Here is a 10,916-nt window from a genome sequence, read left to right on the forward strand (position 1 = left end):
CCAGGGCCAAACCGTCCCTTTTTAACCCTTAGCCCCTCCCACAGGCTTACCGTCAACAGGTGACACAATTAAACTCCAAACCACATTGTCAACATAAAAATCCGACCCAAACATAAACAGGTTAACTTCCTCTTAACACAATCATTTCCCATAATTAACAAACGCAAAATAAATAATAAATTGCATGGTTAATTTCACGGAAGAGAGCAGGAAATGTTTTGTGTGTGTGTGTGTGTGTGTGTGTGTGTGTGAGTGTGTGAGTGTGTGTGTGTGTGTGTGTGTGTGTGTGTGTGTGTGTGTGTGTGTGTGTGTGTGTGTGTCGGCTGTCAGTGGCGGAGTCACTCTGTGATCCGCTCCGTCACAGTAACAGTTGTAAATATGCAGTGGTGTTTAGTGTTAAATAGTTATTTGTAAATCATTTAGTATAATCACATAAATTCTGTGTTTTGTATTTAATAATTCTGTGTTCTTCATTTATTAAAATGTTAAATTACTCACTAGGTTTGAAATCAGTGGGCAGAACCTCCAAAATTCAGTCACTGTACTGTCAGGATTCTTATGATTTGTCACGTTTGTAGTTTTGTATGTCTGGTTATGGGTATTTTTCTCCTGGTATCTTGTCTGGTCCTTCTTCCTGTGTTTTCCCCCCGTCGTTAGTTTCCCTGGTGTGTCTAGTTGTCTGATTGTGTTCACCTGTCGCCCTTGTGTTTCTCCTCCCCTGCCCGGCTGTTTCTCGTCTTGTGATTACCCTCCGGAGCTGTCTGGTCTTCGCCCTCGAGCCCGGCCCCCTGAGAGCCCGGCCCCCTGAGAGCCGTGGTCTCCGCCCTCGAGCCCGGCCGCCCTCGAGCCCGGCCGCCCTCGAGCCCGGCCCCCTGAGAGCCCGGCCCCCTGAGAGCCCGGCCCCCTGAGAGCCATGGTCTCCGCCCTCGAGCCCGGCCCCCTGAGAGCCCGGCCCCCTGAGAGCCGTGGTCTCCGCCCTCGAGCCCGGCCGCCCTCGAGCCCGGCCGCCCTCGAGCCCGGCCCCCTGAGAGCCCGGCCCCCTGAGAGCCCGGCCCCCTGAGAGCCATGGTCTCCGCCCTCGAGCCCGGCCCCCTGAGAGCCCGGCCCCCTGAGAGCCGTGGTCTCCGCCCTCGAGCCCGGCCCCCTGAGAGCCCGGCCCCCTGAGAGCCGGGGTCTCCGCCCTCGAGCCCGGCCCCCTGAGAGCCCGGCCCCCTGAGAGCTGTGGTCTCCGCCCTCGAGCCCGGCCCCCTGACTCTTCCTGCCGCTGCCTTCGCCCTCATGCTCGGCCCCCTGAGTTCGCCCGCTGTGGCCTTCGCCCCACCTTGGACTCTGCCTTGCCCCCGGGCCGTCCGCCCGAGATCCCTTCCGGGTCCTCCGCTGTGCTCCTGGGCTGTCAGCCCAAAAACCTGTCCTCCAGACCCCCTCCACCCACCCTGGTGGCCCTAGTTGTGTGTCCCTCCTCCGGACCCCCCTCCACCCACCCATTTTCCTCCTTGTGTATTGTCTGGTCCTTCTTCCTGTGTTTTTTCCCCGGTTTGACTGATTGTGTTCACCTGTCGCCCTTGTGTTTCTCCTCCCCTGCCCGGCTGTTTCTCGTCTTGTGATAACCCCTACCTGTATTTAGTCTGGTCTCGTTCAGTGTTGGTTCGTCTTTTGTTTGTGATTGAGTTCACCGGTGAGAGTTCTGTTTTGTCCAAGTTATTTTTATTTATCCTTAAAATAAAGGCATTTTTCAGCGTTATCTGCATTTGGGTCCTGCTTGCTTCACTCACCGTAACATGTACACAGAGGATTATTTTTGTGGGGACTTCCCCCCTTCATTGTGTGTCCCTCACGTTTTCCTCTTCCCTATTTGTGAATGTGTTCCACGTGAGAGGAGTCAAAGTGAGGGAAAACTAATGTAATAACTACTGATTTGTTGTATATCTGTTGTCAGTCAATGAATAAACGGAGATCGGCTCAACGATATGCTGGCTCGGGTATCATCCTTCAACAAAAGAAACACAACGCAGACACCGCTAATCAACACCAGTTACACGTGGACAGATATGAGGAGCTGTGAGCTCTCTGTGCTAACAGCTAATGGCTAACAGCTAACGGCTTCTGAGAATTTCTGAAAACCAGAATATGACTCTGTTAAGAAGATGTTTTAAAAATTGAAAGTAATAGGGGCTGGACTGTCTCCATGTAAGGAGCCCCCCAGGGTGAAGGACTCCATGTGGTGTGGAGATACTGAAGAGCCCGGCTGAGCTCAGCTGATCAAAGCTGTGTTCAGGAGGTCTTGGTGCTGTTATGGTGGAACCCAAAGAACCTGCTGGTGGAACCCAAAGAACCTACTGGTGGAACCCAGAGAACCTGCTGGTGGAACCCAGAGAACCTGCTGGTGGAACCCAAAGAACCTACTGGTGGAACCCAGAGAACCTGCTGGTGGAACCTAAATAACCTGCTGGTGGAACCCAGAGAACCTGCTGGTGGAACCCAAAGAACCTACTGGTGGAACCCAGAGAACCTGCTGGTGGAACCTAAAGAACCTGCTGGTGGAACCCAGAGAACCTGCTGGTGGAACCTAAAGAACCTGCTGGTGGAACCCAGAGAACCTGCTGGTGGAACCTAAAGAACCTGCTGGTGGAACCCAGAGAACCTGCTGGTGGAACCCAGAGAACCTGCTGGTGGAACCCAGAGAACCTGCTGGTGGAACCCAAAGAACCTGCTGGTGGAACCTAAAGAACCTGCTGGTGGAACCCAAAGAACCTGCTGGTGGAACCCAGAGAACCTGCTGGTGGAACCCAGAGAACCTGCTGGTGGAACCCAAAGAACCAGCTGGTGGAACCCAAAGAACCTGCTGGTGGAACCCAGAGAACCTGCTGGTGGAACCCAGAGAACCTGCTGGTGGAACCCAAAGAACCAGCTGGTGGAACCCAAAGAACCTGCTGGTGGAACCCAGAGAACCTGCTTGTGGAACCCAAATAACCTGCTGGTGGAACCCAGAGGCTGAGAGAGAGGTGGAGCTGAAGGAGGAGTCCTTTCAGACTGGTTGGCCCCGGGGACTCCTGGAGCAGCAGACATGTTTCATATACACACATCAGGGAGGGGCGTTTGGAGACAAGCAGTGTTTCATATTCACTGGGAGCTACTGGAGCCTTTAGATGTGAGAGATTATGTCATTGGTGGTGTCACTGATGGGCTTACCTGAGCAGGTGAGAGTCACGAATTTGGCAGCGGCACTTGCTTCTGCACACTCCCTCAGATCAGGTTCAGACTGAACACAGGCAGGACTGATCCCCCACACAGATCTATATGAGGACACATATCTCACTCCCACAGAAACAGCAGAGCCACAGTAGAGAACTCTGCAGACAACACCTGCTGTCTTCAGGGTCCAGAAACGGTAAGGGCTGAGAGAGGTATAGCCCCACACTGGTCTCCATTCTCCCTCTTGTTTCACCTCCAGAGTTCCTGCACAGCGACTCTTTCCTTCCACTAGTCTGACAACAGGCTCTGCAGAGAAACAAGAGAGAGATCAGAGAGAGAATAAAGTGAGTTTGATGAGAACAGAATGAACCAATCACAGCTCCTCTCTACCTGAGCAGGTGAGGCTAACAGCTGTGCCAGGTGAGCAGGTGTTTCTCTCTGAGGCTGAGCTACAGTCCAGGAGAGCAGACTCTTGGCCTCCACACTGGAACTCTTTGGTCCCCATTGGAGCCTCCCCTTCTCCATAGAGCGCCCCCTGGAGGACTGAAGGAGCCCCACAGTCAATCTCCCTGCAGACCACCTGAGCATCCTGCTGGTCAAAGTCAGCCTCACACACTGAGGACCAGGACGGGTCAGACGGGTCAGAGTTCACCTCCAGTCTGCCTGAGCACAGACCGGTCCCATTCACCAGCCTGACAGAGTCTGCAGAGAACAGAAGATACAACAGAGAGAGGTCAAAGACACATAATAAAAGAGATGAAACAATATTTCAGATTCAAACATTCCAAAATGAGTTCATGATGAACAACAGAACACTTCTTTATATCAGCACAGGCTGCAGTTACCCTCAAATCTACATCTGATACCCTCTAATGCTGCGTTCACACCGGTCCTGCGAAGATTCTCATCGCTCTAATTGCTCAAGTTTCACCGCAGCTGTCAGCTGTGTTTACTCGTCATTCAAACAGGATGCGCTGGAAAGGAGGCGGGGCTTATCTCCATGTAAATACTTTGGTAGATACAAACAACAACAACATGAACATATTTTACAGGGATTTAATTGTAAAACATGTTTCAAAATGATGCCCACATAACTACTGGTTAGAAAAAACATGTATTCATGCTTTGACAAGTGTGCAGACAAGACGGCAGACGAACACTTTTAAAATGTTTTCTGCATGGAGATCAGGATAAGCTAACATGTAGCTGCTCCGTCCAAACTCACAACGTCACACAGCCACAGAGAAGCTGTGAGCTCTGTGTACTAACAGCTAACGGCTAACAGCCAATGGCTAACGGCTGATGTTGTTGTTTCCTGATTCAACGTCAGTGATGTCAGAATGAGATCCTCACCGCTGATTAGCTAACACGCGAACAGCGTCGGGCGAATTAGACGTCAATAGCGTCAGGCGCTAAACTGAGATGTTCTGCATCTTTGCATTGACTTTACCTGTAATTGCGACGCTCGAAGATTCACATTGCGTCCAATGTGAATGTACCTTAACAATTAGCATCCATCTACATCTAAAATAAAACATCATCTGCAGATTCCTCTCTTCTAGTCCTTCTGCTCAGGTACCCAAACATCTTTGCTCAACACACAAAGACTTTGTTTTTCTGAGCATTTCTGAATGTGTGATAGATGATGTCATTGGTGGTGTCAGTAATGGGCTTACCTGAGCAGGTGAGAGTCACAATCTGGCCAGTGGAAAATGATTCTGCACAATTCCTCAGAGCAGATCCAGACTGAACACAGGTAAGACTGATGTCCCACACAAGTCTATGTGAGGACACCTCTCTCTCTCCCACAGAAACAGCAGAGCCACAGTCAAGCTCTCTGCAGACAACAGCTGCAGTCTTCAGGTTCCAGAGAGCGTTATGGTTCAATGGTCTCCATTCTCTCAGATGTTTCAGCTCCAGGTCTCCTGCACAGCGACTCTCTCCTCCCACCAGTCTGACAACAGGCTCTGAACAGAAACAAGAGAGTCATGTACTTTAGTTGCTTGGAGCAGATGTAATATTTAATAATTATTACTAAAATAAATATTTTGTATCATGAACAACTAAATGATGATATAAACAATGAATGATAGTGATGGAACGATCGAGTTACACAGCTGAAAACCACCAGAGAAATGAGTACGTCATTATTCTTGTCAAACTGGAGGTCTTTATGAACCAGTGGTGGAAATAAATCAGAATCAGGTTTATCACCAAGTGGGTCGACACGTACGAGGAATTTGACTTGGTGTTGTGGTGCAGACATTAAAGTTAAACAAAAATTAAAAACACAGGTAGAAAACTATTTAAGAAAACTATAATAACATGAACAAATATAGAAAATGTAGTATAATATAGCAGTGTTTACATTGAAATTGGAATGAAATATACAATATATGCAGTAATAAAAACAAGATATTGTGTACATTGTGTGCATTAATGTAAATTACATTGAATTACAAACTGGATGCAGTAATATTGTGTGGTGTATAATGGAACCAGATACCTGGCACTGTAAACATAATTTAAAGTTATCTCCACCTTTACCGACTGCCAGACTGAGAGATACTCTTGTTCATGGATCATTCATTAGAATCAGTAGTGATGAAAATCAGTAGTGATGAAAAGCTGTTGATGGTTTGTTGTGTGTGAGGGTCTAAGGACAGAGGGTGTCGTATTGTCATACTGATATTTTGTACAAACTGTAAAGTCCACTGAGACAAATGTAACATTTGTGATATTGGGCTATATAAATAAACATTGATTGATTGATTGATTGATTGATTGTGTGCATATCAAGAATATCATGGTTCACTTTTGGTCATGAACATGGTCCCAAGCTGTTATTGGAACAGTCTTTAAATGCCATGATGCCATGATGTTATGATAACGGGTTGTTTTTAATCACTTTAAGGGGATGTGTCGGTCGCGAACGAGTTAGTACAGAACTCACCGTATAACACCCTTATTACTTATCGTAAATCCAACCCATCGATTAGCATCGTAAGATTACACAGATTCGAGAGCTATCTGTATCATCACTCCATGATCAGAACTTGTGACATTAGAAACAAAAACAGACATCACAACACGTGGCATTAGGTAGCCAACACGGCAATATGTCTTACCTTTGTTGTTGTCTGATCAAAAGTTGTGTTCAATGGCATTAAAACGATAAAAACGCTGCTGAAGGTTAGTCCATAGTTAATCCAATGTGTCTGTGTCACTTTTAAATGATTTCTGATAATCCATCAGCAATAAACCTAGTTTTAAATTTTCAGATTTAAGAGCGTAAGATAGGTTTCGCATTGGGAAAACTGTGTGCGCATAGCCCCCACTTCTCAATGGTAACGTTGGTGTGTATGTGGAAATTCCCCTTCGATTATATCGGCTCTAACGGTTCAAAAGAGATGTCAATCATCAAAATCGTCCAATGGGTTCCAGAGAAACGGCAAACATGCCCATTTCCACCCAAATGACCCGAGAGGTGGAGTTGTTTTTTAAAAACCTCTCTAAAAAGATCAAATGTCACTTGTTTTGCATCAATCTTGATACAGGGTACTTATTATATGTTGTACTTTGGATTCCTAAAGCTCTTAGTCTACTAACCCATCATCCAAGGGTGATTTTCACAATAAGTAACTAATATATTTTGGACGGACACTATAATTTACAGTTTTTTACTATGTTCAATCTGAATTTTCTTTAACATAAAAAACATCTATATTGATTCTGACTTTTCTACATCCAACTCACAGGTTTATCATTACTTTGAGAAAAAAGATTATTAATTTAACCTTTTAGAAGTGAAGTTATTGTCATTTGTTGTGGAAAGGTCATTTTCGAGCCTGAGACCTGAAAAACAGGCTTGGGTTAAAACAGCATTGTGAGCTCAGAGTGTGTCTTAAAACCTCACAATGGCTTATTCACTGCAGTATGTTTCACTATATGTACAAAATAATTTTTGGACGGACACTATCATTTAAAATGTTTTACTATGTTCAATCTGAATTTTCTTTCAAATAAAAAAAACATCTATATTGATTCTGACTTTTCTTCTTCCAACTCACAGGTTTATCATTACTTTGAGAAAAAAGATTATTGATGTTCCCCTTTTAAAAGTGTAGTTATGGTCATTTGTTCTGGAAATGTCCTTTTCGAGCCTGAGACCTCAAAAAAAGGCTTGGGGCTTAACAGGTTAAAGATAACCCGGCTCTTTTGAACAGCTCTCACAAAGGAACGGAGCCATAAGATCCGGCTCTCTTCAAAGAGCCATAGTTCCCATCACTACATAACACTGGCAGCTTACCTGTTGAGTTGTGTTCTCCTTCAGCCTGGAGTCCTGAGGATAAATCACAAGGTTGATTTGTACAGTTTTCTATCACCTCAGAAACACTTCAGTGATCTCACTCTGGAGTCATTCTACAATTAACTATATCTGAGATAAACATGTTTATATAGAGAACACAAGTCAGTTCATTTAGAGCTCAAGCACCAGTTCATTCAGGAAATATGTTTCTTCACAGTGAAAATTGCACTTAAAATATTTGTTCATGCCTCCGGATAGCTCAGTGGTTAGAGCTGGCCAATAGGTACAGACCTTTCTCTGGAACCAACTTTTATCAGTGTCCAAACTTTTAAGAGTGAATTGAAGACCTTCCTTTTGACCAAAGTCTTTAGTTAGAGCTGGCATGAAATTGAAATTAATTTTATTTGATGGTACTCTATTTGATTGTTTTATGTATTTTCCTTATCTTTTGTTGTATCTTATTTAGTTTTATTTCCATTTGTGTTTTAAACACTATCTTGTCTTTCCATTTTGCTGTAATATAGGGCTGTCAGTCGATTAAAATAGTTAATCGCGATTAATCGCAAATTAATCGCACATTTTTTATCTGTTCTAAATGTACCTTAGAGGGATATTTTAAGTTTGTAATACTCTTATATATGAGTGGAAAAATATGCTTTATGCAAATGTTTGTTTATTATCATGTTATCAATGACAAATATTCTCATGACTATTAAACACAACAACCTCTGAACATTAAAAATATCCGCCTCAATTCAACCTGGAACCTCTCTCATACAATACAGTATGTGTGTGTGTGTGTGTGTGTGTGTGTGTGTGTGGTGTGTGTGTGTGTGTGTGTGTGTGTGTGTGTGTGTGTGTGTGTGTGTGTGTGTGTGTGTGTGTGTGGAGAGACACTGTGATGGATCGTTGGAGCTATGTGCAACTCAAGACATATGCTCGAACGGGAGCTGCCTGGACGCTGCAATCATGTGCTGACTGTTCGTACAATGTCCCACTGTCTGGCTACCTGCATAAAGTCAAGTGCTCGGCGCAGTTGTCGGTGAAATGTCGCTCCTCTGTTTTCATTTAAACAGCTCCTTATATCCATTAGCGCAGCTAGCTAGCACCAGATGCTAACAACAACAATACACGTAAGGTGTGCACGTTCTCTCTCTCTCGCTCGCTCGCTCGGGCCACACATACACACACCATCCCGGTCCTCCCGACGGCCAGTCGGTGCCTGCCGGTGCCTGCCGGGGAGCGTGGAAGTGTGGTCTGCCGCAAGCGGACGGCAGGAGCGGGGCTGTCAGCATCAGATTGTAGATGGTATTTTAAACTTGATGCGCTCTGAAACTACGGGGGCGGCCGAGGACAAAAAATACACATGCGGTAATCGCGTTAAAATAATTAGTTGCGTTAATTTTTTTTTGCGTTAACGCGTTATTAACTTGACAGCCCTAAATATTATTGTTTACAATTGTTAAATGTTGTTGTTTGATTTTAATCCCTAAAGCCCACTGAGACAAACCTATTTTGTGATATTGGGCTATACAAATAAACTTTGATGATTTGATAAGCAGTGGCCGCTGCCACGTAAGCCGGTTTGAAACCCGAGCTTTTAGATTGGAAGTCAGATTGTCCCGATAATTCAGGTTGTTACTAAAAATATGTTTGTTTTGTTGCTGTGTGTTTGTGTGTGAGTATGTTTTGAGTGTGTGTGTGTGTGTGTGTGTGTGTGTGTGTGTGTGTGTCCTTGTGTGTGAGTGCGATGTGAGTGCGTGTCACAGGAAAAAACTGCACTTTTTAGAAAAAACCTGAATTACAGTGTTAATATTCATGAGCTGGTGCAGTACCCCAGAACAACTGCAGGGGTGCTGTGTTGACACACAGATTTAACAAAAGTTCTGTTTTTGTAAAATAGTGCAATTTTGGAGACTTTTACTATTTGAGCTCTCCAGAAACACTTCCACTCTGTCAGTCAGCAGCACACTGATCCTGTCCTGCTAATACAAAGTGTCCTCGTAGTGTCGGTGTTTATTCATACCACATGTCTGCTGAGACCACATAAACCAGCACTCTAACACACATATATGAAATATCCCAATAAATAACGACAGATAACATACATACATAAAAAACATACACACCTCCTTTAAGGCCATCCATAACCTCACTCCTCTGTACCTCTCCGACCTCCTGCACATCAACACATCCATCCGCACACTCAGATCTTCTGCTTCCCTCAGCCTCACTGCACCCCCCTTCCGTTTAACCACCATGGGATCTAGAGCCTTCAGCCGCTCTGCACCCCGCCTCTGGAACTCCCTCCCACCTGACATCCGCAACACTGACTCTCTCCCCATTTTCAAATCACGCGTCAAAACATATCTCTTCACACTCGCATATCCACCCTGATCATTATCCATCACACATCCTCTGTTTTATTTATTTGATTTGTTATATACTGCATTGTCTTGTTTATGTTTCTTATGCTGGTGTTAGGTATTGTGTATCTTGTTTTTTATGTGTTTGTACGGCGACCTTGAGAGCCTTGAAAGGCGCCTATATAAAATAAATGAATTATTATTATTATTATTTACACACACACACACACTTGCACACACACACACACATACATACACACACACACACACACACACACACACACACACACACACACACACACACACACACACACACACGTAGTCAAAAAACATATACTTGCAGAAACACACAAACACACAGACACTGGTTACACACAAGCACACTTACACACGTACTTGCACACAAACAGCAAATAAAACTTCAATGATCGGGACAATGAAAAGCTCTGATTCCTTCCACAGTGTGAATATTCATGAGCTGCTGCAGTACACCAGAACAACTGCAGGGGGCTGTGTTGATACACAGATTCAACACCGTCTGGTGTGTGTGTGTGTGTGTGTGTGTGTGTGTGTGTGTGTGGCCTATCATTACTATACTTGTGGGGACCTAAATCTGTTTACAGTCACGTGTGGGGACTCGCCTCCCTAATAGGGACAAATTCGAGGTCCCCATAAGGGGAATCATTAATTTTAGGGTGAAGACTTGGTTAGGGTTAGGGTAAGGGTTAGGCATGTGTTGGTTATGGTTAGGATAAGTCTCCAGGAAATGCATGTAAGTCAATGTAATGTCCCCTGAAGTGATGTATACATGGTATGTGTGTGCGTGTGTGTGTGGGTGGTGTGTGTGTCTGTGTGTGTGTGTGTGTGGGTGTGTGTGTCTGTGTGTGTGTGTGTGTGTGTGTGTGTGGGTGTGTGTGTCTGTGTGTGTGTGTGTGTGTGTGGGTGTGTGTGTCTGTGTGTGTGTGTGTGTGTGTGTCTGTGTGTCTGTGTCTGTGTGTGTGTGTGTGTGTGTGTGTGTGTGTCTGTGTGTGTGTGTGTGTGTTCAGTGA

At 45.1% G+C, this 10,916-nt stretch overlaps 1 protein-coding gene across 1 annotated transcript; it reads right to left on the minus strand.

Annotated features, from left to right (window-relative positions):
• Positions 1 to 3,142: 3,142 nt before the first annotated feature.
• LOC117554674 (scavenger receptor cysteine-rich type 1 protein M130-like) lies at positions 3,143 to 6,805 on the minus strand. The gene is made up of 4 exons (XM_034229150.1): positions 6,802 to 6,805; positions 4,869 to 5,159; positions 3,583 to 3,894; positions 3,143 to 3,498 (listed from the first exon to the last, which is right to left on the minus strand). The coding sequence occupies exons 1-4, from the start codon at positions 6,803 to 6,805 to the stop codon at positions 3,143 to 3,145; spliced, it is 963 nt and encodes a 320-aa protein (XP_034085041.1).
• Positions 6,806 to 10,916: the final 4,111 nt, after the last annotated feature.

This window comes from Gymnodraco acuticeps, unplaced genomic scaffold, assembly GCF_902827175.1.
Source record: "Gymnodraco acuticeps unplaced genomic scaffold, fGymAcu1.1, whole genome shotgun sequence".
Lineage (NCBI taxonomy): Eukaryota > Metazoa > Chordata > Actinopteri > Perciformes > Bathydraconidae > Gymnodraco > Gymnodraco acuticeps.

Excerpts from the sequence above, each read along its gene's own strand:
- LOC117554674 (XM_034229150.1), bottom strand. Across the intron at positions 3,895-4,868 it reads TGTGACTCTCACCTGCTCAG|ACTCTGTCAGGCTGGTGAAT; the intron begins GTAAGCCCATTA and ends TGTTCTCTGCAG. Across the intron at positions 3,499-3,582 it reads TGTTAGCCTCACCTGCTCAG|AGCCTGTTGTCAGACTAGTG; the intron begins GTAGAGAGGAGC and ends GTTTCTCTGCAG.